Genomic DNA, 16707 nt, shown 5'->3' on the forward strand with positions numbered 1-16707 from the left:
GTTTCCTGTTGGAAAAGTCTGTGAGATAAAGACATGAACACTATGAACAGAATAAGGAAATACTGACTAGAGTGACACTATATACAATGTAGAATGTGTTTGCCCAGAAGATGGCAGTATAAGCGCACATTTTATAGTCCTTCTTCTTTGTATAAATGTAGAGTAAGACAGAATTATTTGTGTTGGAAAATAATTAAAAGTGTCACTGCACTCATGCGTTCTTTCTTAAATATAGAAGCTGCAGGATTGTGACACCTGAACCTTTTCTCAACACGGTTAATAGACACAGCAGCAGAGCGCTGCTGCTGCTGCTGCTGCTGCTGCTGTTGTTACTGCTGCTGTTACTGCTGCTGCTGTTGCTGTTCTGTTGCCGCCTGACAGCAGACGAGAAGCCCGAGGTTGACCAATTGATTTGCGAGGATGAGAAGGCGGGAAAACGAGACAAAGAGTGAGGGAAAAAAAAACGTTGAGATTTAAAAACAGAGAGGCTTCAAACACTTGGAGCAAAACAAAAGGCGTCTGGAGGAAATGCTCCACACACACAAGCACCCTCCTGACCCCAGCAACACCCACTCTCACACACACACACACACAGCGCTCTCTGTCTCCACAGCAACCAAAGACTCAGTTCCCATCCAGCTAAGAACCAAACTATCACACACACACACACTTTCTCTCCTGCAGCTTCAATATGGTTAAACACATTCTCCATCACATCCTCTCTGCTCCAACGTTTCCACAAATAATCACACACTGAATTTTTACCAACAAGCAGCCAAAGCTGGGAGATATTTTCACATCATTCCATATCTATGGTCAGTCCAAGTCTTCAGAACACGTTCACGTCTTTATCTCACTGTTAGACAGACTTTTCCAACAGGAAAGTGAAGTTTGTAAACCACTCACTCTCCCACACCAAACCTCATAGAGAAAATCAGTGATTTTAACATCACAGCACACAGGAGTTGTTGATCCACTGCTGCCTTCATCACTAAGTTCAAATGTCTGATTTTGTCACTTCAGCTTAGTTTAGATTTACCTCAGTGACACAAAATGACCACAGGAGGCAGCAGTAGACAAGCAGCTCCTGTGTCCCCGTGAGCTAAAATCACTGATTTTCTGTGAGGTTTGGTGTGGGAGAGTGAGTGATTTACAAACTTGGGTTTCCTGTTGGAAAAGTCTGTCTAACAGTGAAGATAAAGACGTGAACATGTTCTTCAGATGTCGTAACTCTTAATTAGGTGAGTCTTTTGTTCAATAGCTAAAACAAGACTTTAAGAGTTTTCATCGGTACTGTTTAAAGCAATGTAAAAAAGGAAGTTTTGCTTCTCACCGTCAATGTTGAGCATCATCTTCCACATGGCGGGCCGCACAGACTGATGGAAGCCAAACCACACCTCCCTCCCGCCTCCCAGAGGATGATCATAGCCCTCTGGAGCCGAGAAGAAGGATCGACCCACCGGAGTGTACCTGCAACAAGAGACGCCAGCAGCCATTAAAAAAAGACCAAGAATAAAAAAGAGATTATGGCTTTAAAGTAAAATAATCACAGAATCAAAGAGTGTGTGATGTGGAAACTTCAAATTAGGGCTGAAAAAATTACTCGATTACTAATGGATTACTATCCTTTAGTTTGTGGACCTGCTTTGTTAAAGTGTCACGATGCCAATAAAAACAGAAGCATGAAAGGTGTGTGGATATGAACAGGTTTTTAATAATAAACCTTTTATTATTACAGGCTATGTTTGGTGATAAAACCTGAGGAAAAGTGATATTGAGTGAAAGACGGCGTGAGGTCAAGTTAGAAGCCGAGTCCACACGAGCTGTGTTTGATTTCCGCTGAGATCACAGCGCTGATAACGACACCAAGACAAAACTAATATTTACCATTTGCTACGAGTCAAAGAGGATTTTCTTTTACTTTGTTTGGTGAACATTAGTGTTATAGCCATTTCTTACTTTCGTATATTACTATTTTTTGACTTAAATGTGGTTTAACAAAGGTAAAGGTATCAAATGAATATTTCATTCTTTAATATAATTAGAGCACGAATGGCTTTTGTTATGTTTAAAAAAAAAAATGAAAAGCATGGACAGCTCACTTCATGGAGGGCAGGTGTCGCAGGACCACGTCCACCGCGTGGACCGGGTTGGTGCTGATGGGTTTGTCCAGCTCCAGGGGCTCAGGCATGCTGCGGCCCGTCAGTACCTCGTGCAGCATGTGCCAGCTGACCAGAGACACAAATTTGATTGACACTTTGAAGGGACGGTCTTTCCCTCCTTCACCTGGCAGAGTGACATCCAGGTCCACCTGTGGAGGAGGAGGAGGTGGAAACGTCATGGTCTCAGTCACTCATTTCAGCTCGTCGTCGACAGAACATGATGTCAGTTTTAGTGAAGAAGATAAAGTACGACACATACGAGTGGCAGCGGTCAAATTGTGAATCTTCAAAAATCCATTTTTTATAAATGTTCTGTGATAAGAGCGGATCTAGAATGAAACGTGGGTAAACTGTGTCATCGCTTCCAAAGATGTGTGAGTGTCCAGACTTTTCACATTGTATCTGCAGCTCACCCCTGTGGGAGCCACGGGCAGTGGGTTGGCTGTGTACAGGCTCTTCTTCCCATCGTAGACCGGCCTGCGATCCCCGAAGATCGTCACCTTGAAGTGCTGCACCATCGAGTCAACCACTTCCCTGTGCGACACAAAACACACACACACACACACACACACCACATACGTTTGAACATATGTGGACAACATCAGAGAGGACATTAAAGACGAAACTGATCCTGTGCGCAAACAAACAAACCTGTGTGTGTGCGTGAGTGAGTGAAAGAGGGAGACTCACTTACTTACTTTGAGCAAATTACGAGAATGAATTTTCCACATATGAATATTTTCTTTAACTAACGATGTAAATAGACACATAGCTGCTGACATGAACACACGTCAGTCAATAATGGTTTAAACGCTCCAAAGTAAAGTTAAGGACTAATTTGTTGTAAGAAAATGGGACTTGAACGTTGAGTAGAACATTTTCTTTATCCCATTTTAATAGATAAGATAGGATAACGAAATAACTGCAAAAAAGTTTTCCCCGCCACCGCTTCGCCTTTCATTGGAAGAGAAAGACGATGCCAGGGAGCGCTCATCAGCTGCTGGAGACTCCGGAACACCGGCATCTTCCTCCCTCCCCAACTTCCACAACACAATCAGTGACAGTCATGAATCGTTACATGGAGTAACTCTGTGAGCTCTGTCTGCTTATTCTGTGCGTAATGTGTGTAGATGATGATGTGTGACACTTATAACACACGGATAAATCATGTCTAAATACATACATCAGAAAAAAACATGCACAGGATCAACTATCATTGCACAGCCATTTTTTAAGCATCAATATTAATATTAATATTAAAATGAGATTGGTCACTGTGACCCTGACATTTAGTTCCTTCGTGTTTATCACTAATTCCAAAAAAAACAAACAACCAAAATAATATATTTTTACAGATTTATATATCATAAATTGATGCGTTGATTGCGCATTTTACTTCTTTTTCTTTTATTTCCCTCTTTCTTTGCTGCCGCATTTGTGGGTGGAACAGGGGCGGGGTGTGTTACTCATTCACCTCCACTCAGTCTCACGTTTGATGGGATGTATAAGGAAAAGGTGCGCAGGACTTGGCGTACGCACGGTTTTATAAATCTGAGATTTTCTTTGCGTACGTACTTTTCAAATTTTGCGCGTACGCCGTCTTTTAGTATGAAAGCTGCGCTGTCTTTTATACATGAGGCCCCAGATGAATATGGCGTCTGACCTGTTGACTCGCCGCGGACACTTGTCAGGCTTTATGTCCACCTCGTAGAGGTAGACATCCATCTTGGGGATCTCCACCTGGAAGCAGTTGGCCAGCAGCTTGATGGGCTTCCCCATGGTGCCATAGCCAGGCCGCCGAGGCATGGAGAACAGGGACTGGGCCCCAACGGCTCCTGAGAGGAGAACACGATTCATGAGAACATAGACCGGTCATTCAGGGTGAAGATAATGTGCATCATTACTCATATATGCCAGTTTATGGAAAAGGTTTAGTGTAATATAAGTTGTTTGTTGTGTTTTACACAGAAAAATAATGGAAAGTAAAACAGAAGGTGTACAAAGGAAACCCAAACATATAAACCCACCACAATCTGACACAGTGGTCGACGATCAGTGGGAAGATTCTGAGCATAATTCATCACAAACATTGACTCCTCAGTGGTAAAGTGTGTCTGACTTGATAAACTGAGAGTTTTGAGTGTGATTCATCAGTCAGTGATCATGTGACTCATAAGCTCAAGTGTGTGGGTGATGTTAGTGGTGAAGAAAAGTTCATGAAAACATCCTCACAACTGAGGAGCAACAGAAGACTCACAGGGTCATCTGACGGTGAAAATGATCAGCCCGAATTAAAATTATTATTGTTATTATTTTTGAAAAGCTAAGAGAAAGTCTCCTCACACAGCATTTCCTTTGAAATAAAACTAAGCGCACACAAACTTTTGTCATGGTAATTGTCCCTCTGAGGCACAGGCGGCACACACACACACACACACACACACTGGTAAGTCTTCATTAAGGTCGTCTACCATGAAGTGTGACCTCATTCAGGGAACTTCAGAAAAAAGAAAAAAAATCATTTAAAGTGATTAGATCAGATTTTTTATGCCTGATTAAATGTGGCACCAAACCCCATAGAGAAAATCAGATCAGAGCTAAAATCCCACACTTTCTCTTTGGTGTGGGAGAGTGAGTGGCTTACAAACTTCAGTTTCCTGCTGGAAAAGTCTAACAGTGAGAAGAAGACGTGAACATGTTCTTAAGACATCGTAGACTCAAACTGAGAATGAGTATCTCCAGCTCAGACTGGTTTCTGATTCCTGAGTCAGCGCTGACTACAGTATGTGTCAGAACCTCACACGACCACACTTCAGAAAAAAAGAAGTTGAACTTTCCATTTAAGGTTGACACAAATCTACAACACAGTTCAGAGTGAACTTCAGGAGAGAACTCAGTGAAGACGGCATGGAGAGGAACTTCACGAGCGTCTCCTGTGACTCTGAGCTCTTCTTTCATGTGACACTCCTGGTGAATTTGAGGGAGGAGGTGGTGGAGGTGGTGGGGGTGGTGGGGGCGGTGGAGGGGAGAAACAGGGAGTGGCAGGATTAGAGAGTGGGCAGAGTTGGTGTTTTCCGGCTTTCATCTGCCTCTCAGTACTGGCTTCTACTCAGCGTGAGTCACAGAGTCACCATGGTACGAGAAACACACACACACACACACACACACACAGCAGAGCAGAGCTGCTGCAGATGACTTACAGTAGCAACCACAGGCTTCCACTGATATAGAATAAAAAAAGAACACCACATAGGGTTATGTGTATGTAGTTTTGGTTTTCTCTTTTGTCTCAAAGCCACACACAGAGACAGGCAGAGATTTGTAGTGTGTGGTGTTTCACAGTTTTTTGTATATGATTCACAGAGAAAATATTCCCGACACAGTAAAACCAAAAAAACACAGAGATGTTATCAAAAACCAGGACTAACGCGCGTCACGACTAAAACCCTATGAAATCTGCTTTACTTTCTCGTCAAATTCTGTTTTTCAGAATCACCAGCAAAATGTGTCTTTTGTGATTTAATAAAAGGCAACAACACAAAAATGAACGTATTTATGCGACACAACATTTTATCGTGTGTTTTAAAGACCAACCTTTTAGTCTGGCTTTTAATTAGTATTATTTTCTCAGTTTATTTCTTATTTCTCTTATTCCAGTAGTTTGTTGTTGCCTCTTTCCCATCTTCGTTCATTCTACTCTGTAAGGATTATTTTAGTCTGTGTAAGTATTTAATCTAGCTTTTACTCGGGCTCTAGTCTTTCCACATTAATGATAAAGGTTTTGTCTCTTTTAAATACTTTTTGTATGAAAAGCAGGGCTGTGACATCACGGATTAATGCATTGATCATTTTCTCAATTGATGGATTCTGTGTTTTTCTGGTCTGTAAACTGATGTCTTGTTTTTCTCCACAAACCAAAATGATTTAATGTTTTAATGATTTCTTTGTTACGTGGAGCAAAGAAACCAGGAAATATTCACATTTAAGAAGCAGAAAAATCACAGAAACACAGAAGAAAGTCGTCCTTCACTATCAGAAAAAAATCAACATGTTGATTTGAATTTAATTAAACTTCAAAATGTTCGAATTATCTTAGAAATATTTTTTTTAAACTTTCCTCATGTGTCCAGTATTTGCTCCATGAATTGAAAAGTTGTTTGGTCCATAAAATGCCAGAAAATGATGAAAAATGTTGATCAAACATGGAAAATGATATCTTGTTTTTGTCCACAAACCAAAATGACTCAGTTTTAACAATTTCTTTGTGATGTGGAGCAAAAAAAACCCAGAAAATATTCACATTTAAGAAAAACTTGTTTAAATCATTTAAAAAGTGGATGATTAATATACTAATGGATGAATGGTTGCTGCAGCCCTAAAGAAAAGCACTACAGTAATATAAACTGACTCATTGACTATACCAGGTTTAAATCAAGGCCAAGGTTAAAGCAATAAACGCTGAGTTTCAGGGAAAATCGTGACAAAAACACTTTTGTTTTGCGATCACTCGTTCACTCCTTATCCCTCACGCTTGTTTCATTTTCACTAAAACACACACACACACACAGTTGTGTTCTTCAGGGACAGATAGAGAGAGGGATTCTTTTCCCACCGCTGTCACGCGTGTGTGTGACGCTCAGGAAATGAGAAACATACTTGTGGACAGAGGGAGGATGAAATCTTCTCTCCTCTGTTTGTTAAAGCATCTCCTTCCTGTAATTATCTGAAAGTGCTCGACACAAAAACACTTCAGCATTTTTCATCTCCATAATGTGGGAGCTTTTTTCCCCCCTCCGTCTGCTGCTCTCACTGCCTCTGAAGCACCTTTTACACCATTTGTCATACGTCTTATTATTATTATTATTATTGTTATCATTATATCTATATATGGTGATCTGTGATCCGTTATCGTCGTCATATCACGATAAAGTATCAGTGATGACTTTGGCTGGTTTAAAAAGCTGTAATCATCAGATTTATTACACAAAATAAATATAATGAATACACTAAATACTAAAATATACATGGAATCATTTAAAGCCTAATTAATTGTGTTCGATGTAATTGTTCGTAACATGTAAATATCCTTCATGTAAAGAAATAAAGCAGGTTTTATCTGAAATGAAAGGGAATAATAAACATATTTTAATAACACATATCAACAGTAGATTATATTTTGTTTATACATATTTAGTGTATTTACTGTGTATTTTACAGTATACTTGTAGTGTATTTAAAATGTATTTTACAGTGTATTTTCACTCTAAAACTTCTCATGAGTCCAGAGAAACAACCTGTGTCCAGCTTTATATCCACATACATCTGCTATATCAGGACATAAACTCAAACATATACACAGATTATTATTAGATATCATTTATGAAAGGGTGTTTTTCGCGGGCCAATAATTTCTTACTGAGCGGATGCATATTTGTTCACAAACATCTCAGCAATGTGAACTCGTTCCACTCTGCAACATAACCCAGCCACACAGTCACAGTGGGCAGGGATCCACCATCACTGCAGAGTCAGTGGGATGCAGGCCCAGGGATCCACTATCACTGCAGAGTCAGGGGGATGCAGGCCCAGGGATCCACTATCACTGCAGAGTCAGGGGGATGCAGGCCCAGGGATCCACTATCACTGCAGAGTCAGGGGGATGCAGGCCCAGGGATCCACTATCACTGCAGAGCCAGGAGGCTGCAGGCCCAGGGATCCACTATCACTGCAGAGTCAGGGGGATGCAAGCCCAGGGATCCACTATCACTGCAGAGCCAGGAGGCTGCAGGCCCATGGATCCACTATTACTGCAGAGTCAGGAGGCTGCAGGCCAAGGGATACACTATCACTGCAGAGCCAGGAGGCTGCAGGCCCAGGGATCCACCGTCACTGCAGAGTCAGGCTGCAGGCCCAGGGATCCACTATCACTGCAGAGTCAGGCTGCAGGCCCAGGGATCCACTATTACTGCAGAGTCAGGAGGCTGCAGGCCCAGGGATCCACCATCACTGCAGAGTCAGGAGGCTGCAGGCCCAGGGATCCACCATCACTGCATAGTCAGGAGGCTGCAGGCCCAGGGATCCACCATCACTGCAGAGTCAGGAGGCTGCAGGCCCAGGGATCCTCCATCACTGCAGTATCAGGAGGCTGCAGGCCCAGGGATCCACTCCACACTCAGGTGGCTTTTCCACTACTGCTTTGTTTTGTTTCTCCATCAGTGATAAAACCTGATACCTGGTGTATTTTTTAGTTCCTGCTCTGACGAGGTTCAGCTGAGCCGACACTAAAATGTGACGTCAACAGACTGACGGTCACTGATTGGTCAGAGAGTGTCGTCACTGAAGAGTCATGAGCACGACGTCCGACACGAGAATCAACAATCAACAATGTCCAACTGTAGATCAAAGTTAAAAAGACTCAAAAATCCTGAAAACATGCGTTCATCTCCAACATTTATCAAAGCAAATATGTAAAGTGTCGATATTGAACAGAGGAGGTCTGGTGGATTTAGAGACAGCACTCCTGAAAACCACGTTGACTGGTATTTCACTTCAGTGTCAGACAGAGCCTGAAGTTCTTTTTTAATGATTCAATTTCACCCAAAACAACTGCTTTACAAGTCACTAGTTTGGGTCGCGTAGAAAACCACGTCACGGCATGACTCCGCCCATGTTGAGGACACAGACACACACACACACCACGCCAGTACACAGACGTCCATGTTGCTAACGAGTGCTCACACACACACACACACACACACACACACACACACACACACATATACATAATACAGCTGTTGTGTTTCTAATCCACAGAGGCCTGAGCTGTGGGAGCAGGGCGAGCGCTCAGTGGTGAGGCACAATGGCGTCAGTCACAGCAGGCAGAGGACAGACACACGCGCACACACAGATAGCCGGTGAGGAATGATTGATGCTCACAACAACAACAACAACGACACAGACACACTCCTCTGGTCTCTTCTCTTTCTCAAACCTCCAGAGTGTTGTTGTGTCTGGCACCTGTGGGAGTCCCTCTCAAGCCTGGTCAGTCACAACAACATGTTAACATCTGACACACCTGAGGCAGAGCCAAGCAAAGTCTATGCCAGGGGAAATATTGTTTTAGTGGGAAACAGTGAAGATTCACAGTATTTATGACTGGACATCGAGACAAGTGGTACCAAGCAATTGTTATTCAGTTAATCGATCTTATCGTAGACCAGCAGCTCCTGTGGTTTTCTCTATGGGGTTCAGTGTGGGAGAGTGAGTGGTTTACAAACTTCACTTTCCTGCTGGAAAAGTCTGTCTAACATTGAGATAAAGACGTGAACATATAATTAGGACACTGTAGATCCTGCAAATTCAGCACAGACTACTGTATGCATGTCTGTCTGATTGGAAGAAAAAGGCAAAATGTGTTTTGTTTTTTTAATTTGCTGCTACAAGGGAATAAAAATATGGATACAATTTAAATTCATCAGCTGAGAAACATTTAAATCCCACTTCTGTTCATGTAATTACAAATACGCCTCTAAATTTTGTGGTAAACAATGACCAAAACATGAAGTTGCTGTTGAACTCTATTAATAATATTTCAGATGTGACGTGACTGTAGATACTTGAGTCCGTTTCCACAGATAAAACAGTAGAGATTTCTGTCTCTCCTGCCGTGAGCCCCCAACGAAACACACTCCGACTTCCCCATCTGACTAATTCCTTCTCTTCCTGTCCACAAACTCCCCCCCTAAAATGAGCCTCTTTCAGCTCCGCTCCCCCAAAAACCAGACCTCAGGGAGGGGAAACGAAGAAAGAGGAGGAGGAGGAGGTGGAAAAGCAGCGTGGTCTGGCTGCTCTGTGACACATCACAACCTTCAGCCTCTCCCCCTCTCTTCCTCTTACTCACACTCCTTCACATCAACAAACATGTGTGTGAGCTTATATCAGATGTTTCTCTGTCAAAACATAAAAGTGCTGCACGTGGTGTGATTAAAAACCACAGACCTGCTTGTAACGCTGTTGTACGCAACTCCCCAACATAAAAACAAACGTCTGGTAACTCTCAAAACCACAAGTTCACGCAGCGTTTGATCAACGCGCTCTTGTGTCACCTGGTGACATTCCAACCCTGCAAACAGGAAGTGACTCACTGTTAAGTCAAGACAGACGGAGGCAACAGCAACACTGAGCGAGTAAAGTGAGACGACTGCAAACAGGTCAGACTTTGACAGAAACCACAAAGACGAGTGAAGTGAACTCTACTGCTCGGTCTCTCTTGTCTCCACCCGCCCCGGCTCTGTTGCTGTATACAAACAAACGCTCACCCTGTCAGGTCTGATAGTTTTAACAGAGCTTGTTTTTAAATGAAGGACGCAGCAAACATATAATGTTACATTGTTTCTGTTCACGAAGGAAGAACAAACGGAGGCAGAATAAGAACGTCAACAATCGAAGTCATGTACTGCAGCTTTAACTTTCAATACGTGTACATGGCATGCAGTCAAGGGGATATTAAGGTTAACAAAAACAGAAATGGGTGGAAATGCATAAACAACAATATTTTAAAGGGATATTTCAGGGATTTTTGAAGAGTGGTTATATATAAGATATTGACGCAAAGTCAACGCCAACTGTCCAACATTTACTTTTTCTTCCAGTTAGACAGCCTTGAATTTTATGTTGCTTTGTAAACCACTCACTCTCCCACACCAAACCCCATAGAGAAAATCGGTGTTTTTAACATCACAGCACACAGGAGTTGTTGATCCACTACTGCCTCCATCAGTAACTTCAAATGTCTTGTAAACAAACTTCAGTTTCCTGTTGGAAAAGTCTGTCTAACATATTCCAATGGTATTTCTTTGATATAACAATCATAAAGAGCAACAACAAAGGGTATTTTCTATAGAAACTTACATCAATATATCATTGTTTTAGGCTTTTGGGTGGCTGGGGTTGAGGACGAGGGTCATCTATTATCAATGGGCTGTTTGAATGAAGTGTCTATTATGGGAACTGACTGCAAATCAAGTCGTAAGCCCCTCCCTCAAAAGGCGACCCCACCGTCTGTACAAACTCCAAAGAGAACCACAATACAAGGAGAATGACAGGGAAGGCTGAGTTTCCCACTGAGGCACAGAAAGAGGAATCGCTGCCGTTACCAAGGAAGAGAATGAGGGACAGACAGAGAACAGTGGGGGTGGGACGGGGACGGGGGGGTTTAAATAAAAAAAGAGCGGGAAACACAGACGTGTTTCAAAGAGCGGACAAACTGGTGAAAGAGGGAGAGACTGACAGAAGAAGAAGAGTCAAAAAACAGAAAATAAAGGTCAAGAAATTTGTAAATTTTCAGAGAAAAATGCCCAGCTCTTCATTAAACTCATACCAGTCCCCTTTAGTAATTTGTTAATGGATATGAAAACCCATCACCACCACTTCCATCACCAAGGCTGCCTTTCATACACAGCTGAGTCATCTCTGTTGTACTCAAACCCCACCTGCTTACTGAGTGTGACAGGTGGAGGAGGGGGTGGGGGAAAACCTGCTCTTCTCTGCCGTCTCATTGTCCTCCTGCTACCAGCATCACTCACTGTCAGTGGCTATCACTTACTGACAGATGTGCTTCCATATTTAGCTGCAAAGTTGAACTTAATGAACACTAAAGTCCATAGAGAAAATCAGTGATTTTAGCTCGCGGGGACACAGGAGCTGCTGGTCTACTGCTGCCTCGTGTGGTCACTTTGTGTCACTGAAGTCAATCTGAATGAAGGATTACAGATGCCGAAGTCACAAGATAAGACATTTGAACTTTGTGATGGAGGCAGCAGTGGATCATTGTGATGTTAAAATCACTGATTTTCTCTATGGGGTTTGGTGTGGGAGAGTGAGCAATTCACAGTTTCCTAAAAGTGAGATAAAGACGTGAACATGTTCTGAAGATATTTTTCTAAAGTGCATTTGCACAGTGCATAAACATACATATACTGTATGTTGAACCTTTGTTATAACGATATTGACGAATTGGTTTATCACAATACACATACACAATACCCTGGACTACAATAGTACTTATAAAATACTTATCAAAAGAACACCAAGAAAGCTCCCCCCCCCCCCCCCTTCATAAGCACCTGCCAAATTAAATTAACCTAATTGAGAGTATAACATGATGTTAAGTCACACCTGCCTCTACAGTGGCTGTTTGTGTCCGTTTGTCTTAACCACTGCAGGTGCTTGGTTACTTGGAAAACACCCTCAACATTGTGTGAACAGTCCCATCTGAGTAGAAGTGAGAGAAGAAGGAGGAGGAGGAGGAAGAGGAGGAGGAGAGGAGGAGCAATTGCTGTATCCGGCTGTTCAAGAACTACCTGGTTTTTCATTAATGGTCACAAAAGTGTCAAACTTGTACTGCAGCTGAGAAACAGCCACAACTCAACAGAGTGTTGAGCTGTCACAGAACTGCAGCAGGTCAGAGGACATCCACTGAGGAGACGTCCTCTACATTGTCCTCACGTTCACCTACAAGACGTTTTCAGTTATTAGATCTGAAGACTGCCGACACCAAACACACGGCCAGGAAGCCCAGTCTCAGTGAAAACATGGCTGCCGCCAGCATTCTTTGTGTACGTTTACTTTTTAAAGTCATTTCTAAAATTTGTAATTTTACTTAAGTCTGTTTTTTGGAGAAATTGTATTTCACTACATTTGAAATCACATCCGTTACCAAGTTAAATAAAAAAATCAGAAACTTTGGCAGTGAACGATGAGGACAGGTGAATGATGAGGACAAGTGAACGATGAGGACAGGTGAACAAAGAGGACAGGTGAACGACGAGAACAGGTGAATGATAATTAAGCTCCCTGAGTGACTGACATTTGTGACCTTTAACCCATTTTGACCGATACATTATGTGTAAAGTTTAGCCTTTAATTAAAAACAATTCATGTGAGATTTACTTTAACTCAAGTACATTTTTGTATCTTCAAAAAGTCAGTACTTCAGTACTTTTACTTGCACTCAGTAAATCATTTTATGATTATCAATTTTATCTTTCCACCTCTACAGACACTTTATCACTATATGACGATATCTAAAATCTAAGAGCAGATCTTGCCCTACGTGACGTGAGCAGTATTCCCAGAATAAGTAGACTAGTAGAGAAAAGATGTGCTGACAATGATCTTGACATTCTGTCAGCTTCACACTGTGGCATAAGTGAAAGAAAAAGAATATTCAGAAGGGAAATGCACGGGAACTAAAATGCAGAACAGACGAGAGTCATTTTAAAAACACAACGAACACAATCAATATCAGCATCAGACATGAAACAGTGGTAAAGAGGCAACTTTACTACCACCAGGCGAGGGATTTTAGGCATTTATTAAGGTTACTTGAGGTCACTGCTGCAGATAAATACATTCAAAGCTCAAGCTAAACCTCCAGGGATTGACTCGCAAGTAAATTAACTCCACGTACAAATAAGAACCCTGTCAATGTTTTGTTTTTTTAAATAAAACACTGCACATGTACGGGTATTATAGACATGTTTCCAGTGAAAGTGCTGTGGCCACGACACTTTACACTCTACTGCTGTGAATTGTGAATTATGTTGAGGTCAGTGTGGGGTCAGTAGGTGAACAGTGTCTGTGAAAGGACACACAGTTCATCCTCTGTAACAAGTTCTCATGCTGACTTTAAGCTGAATATTTCACAGCTTGTTCATTATTACCCTGTAAAAAAAACTGAACTGAAACTATTAATCGATTTTAATATATAAGTATTTCCAATCATTAAAACCAGTTTCTGTGATTTTTCCGCTTCTTAAAAGTGAATATTTCCCAGTTTCTTTGCTCCATATAACAAAGAAACCATTAAAACATTTTCAGACATTTTACGGACAAATAAGTACTTGATTAATTTGTGAAAATTAACAGTTAACAGTGTTTAAACAGAATGACGAAAATTAAAAAAAAATTAAAAATCTTTAATTTGAAATATAAACATTACAAGTACTCGTAGTGTTTTTATGACTAACGCGAGTGGCAATCTCACTGATGGGACATTGCTGTTGAAACTTCCAACTCGGAACAAGGGAATTCCAACTTCTTACGACAACTAGATGAACAATATTGTACTTTTTGCTGATATACAATATGCCGATATATCGGGAGTCCTTGAGGTGATTACTGGTTTACAGGTTTTTCCCTGCATCCAACTGCACAGATAATTTAGTCTCTACTGTAGTCAAAATTAACATTTATGTAGATATAAGATTCATTCATTGCTCAAAAATATGTATACAGTACACATACACACACACACATATACACACACACACACACATATATGTATATATGTTAAAGAAGGGTGCTAGCATTGAAGTCAAGGGGGCAGCAGCTTCATCGTTTCTAACACATTATTATATATTTTCATTATATTATTAACATGCTTAACATTTTTCTACATTTTCTGGACCAAAAAACTCGACAAATTAAACGATTATGTTTAGGTGTGTAACATTACACGTATTCATACCGACCAGTCATGGTACAGGCACGTCTGAGTGGTTACAGAGGTGGACTGCGGTCCATAAATTTGGTGTCCATAGCGTTAATATGGCGAATGTACAGGCTTGTTTTGCATTGCAGAACTTTTATTAGAAAATTATTTTATTCATTTGAGAACCTTGTTGTTTGCAGCAGTATTTTCTTTTTTTATACTGAAAAGACATAAGCTGTAATTTAAGTTAATTCTGCAATTGCACTTTTATTTAAGACATATTTTATTTATTGGAGAATTGGAGGAGTATTTTTTTATATTTGTTACACATTCTATTTGTACGTTTCATACTGACAGCTAAAACTGTGTGTTGTGTTTAATTGTTTACTTATTAAACTTATGTTCGTTCTGACAAACAAGCAGTTTTTTTCATTTTCCCCCTCAACTATGAACCATACCTGTACTGAACCGTGACTTCAAAACCGAGGTACGTACTGAACCGTGACTTTAGTGTACCATTGCCCCCTAATTATGTTGTTTTTTCTACACACTGTGGTCAAAATTCCTCAGCTCCTCTGCGATCACATACCCTTGGTATATTACATGCAGTAGGACAGTATTTTTGATTTTCCTCCAAGTACCACCAGAGAAAGCAGGGACTACAGTTTGAGAACCATGGCATGTGCATCCCTGATTAAAAGGTGCCACCTCTAATGGACTGATAACAATTTAGGAAGATACTTAAAAGTTAGGTTAATAAAGTTTAACTTTATCAAAGATCAGAAAATACATTTGAGTTTGCAGTGGGGGGGGGGGGGCACCTTAGCCCAATGTTGCCAGGGGAACCAACATGTCTAAGAGCGGACCTGCACTTACCTGTAGTTCCGATTTCCATTCATGAGGTCTCTGCCCGGTTCACGTCCCGGATCACAGCTGTCAAACCTTCCGACTCTCCCTCGCTTCAGTGCGGGCTCTCCTGCGGCGGAGTACCGCCTCTGCAGGAGCCGGCTGTCGGGTAACTTCCTCCCCCCGAACAGTGGGCGAAAGAGCGGGGGTAACAGACCCCCGGGCCTGGTTCGTTCCGCCGTTAATCACCACACGGCCAACGTGTCCAACCGGATTTCAATGCCACGAAGGAAAAAGAGAGAAAAAACCGCTGCTGACGCCGAGTGTCAGTCGGAAGCAGCTAGTTAGCCGAGTTAGCTCGCTGTTTGCTAACTAGCCCCGCTGGAGGAAAAGTAGGTGTTAGCAGCGGAGACGATGTGTCAGGAAACCATCACAGCCAGGTCACCGAGTCCAAACAAGTCCGGACACATGACTCAACACCGAGCACCGGACACCGAACGCGTCAGTCAACAACCCGCGTCTGCTCTCCGTATAGCGTCGAAGCAGCCACAGCGCTTAGCTTTAGCCGTTAGCTCGCACAGTTTCAGACGGACGACGGCGACTTTTTTTTTTTTTTTTTTTTACCGCGTTGAAAAAAATGTCATTAAATTAAACAAAAATAATGAAAAAAACAGCAGCTGACGCGGCACCGAGTCTCACCGACGGCGTCTGTGCGGGTGTCCGTGTCCCGGTGAGCCGGTAAATAAAGCTGACAAACCGCGTCCGCCGAGCAGAACCGGGTTTTCAGTCCGGTGACAGATGAACGGAGTCCGAGCTCCAGCCACAAGCTAAATATGGTGAAGTTAGCTTCTGACAGCACACACACATATACACACACACCCCAGAAGTTCGCTTCACGTTCGTAGCTGCTTCCGACCCAGGAGTTGAGGAGAAATTTAAGGGGAAACAGACTCACACGTAGGTGGTGGAGGCGTCCAGATAAACCCTTATTTATTTATTCATTTATTTATTTATTTATTTATTTATTTATTTATTTATTCTACTGTTCTACAGTGTTTTAATCTAACAAAGTACAAATACTATGTTACTGTACTTAAGTACAAAACTCACATATCTGTACGTCACTTTTTTATTTATATTTCTAGCAACTTTTACTTTCACTCCACTACTTTTACTAATTCATTCGTATACTTTTACTTAATAATT

The 16707-nt window shown here is 41.7% G+C and overlaps 1 protein-coding gene across 2 annotated transcripts in view; it reads right to left on the reverse strand.

The window, feature by feature from the left end:
* Positions 1 to 16326, reverse strand: part of ago3a (argonaute RISC catalytic component 3a) — a 29045-nt gene extending 12719 nt beyond the window's left edge. For both annotated transcript variants that reach the window (XM_058647118.1, XM_058647117.1), the window contains exons 1-5: positions 15532 to 16326; positions 3826 to 3997; positions 2576 to 2696; positions 2103 to 2311; positions 1334 to 1470 (exon numbers count right to left, since the gene is read on the reverse strand). In XM_058647118.1, coding sequence (XP_058503101.1) covers positions 1334 to 1470; positions 2103 to 2311; positions 2576 to 2696; positions 3826 to 3997; positions 15532 to 15550 — 658 coding nt within the window. In that variant the 5' untranslated portion in view covers positions 15551 to 16326. The remainder of the gene's footprint in view (positions 1 to 1333; positions 1471 to 2102; positions 2312 to 2575; positions 2697 to 3825; positions 3998 to 15531) is intronic.
* Between the last annotated feature and the right edge of the window lie 381 nt (positions 16327 to 16707).

Source organism: Solea solea, chromosome 13 (assembly GCF_958295425.1).
Source record: "Solea solea chromosome 13, fSolSol10.1, whole genome shotgun sequence".
Classification (NCBI taxonomy): domain Eukaryota; kingdom Metazoa; phylum Chordata; class Actinopteri; order Pleuronectiformes; family Soleidae; genus Solea; species Solea solea.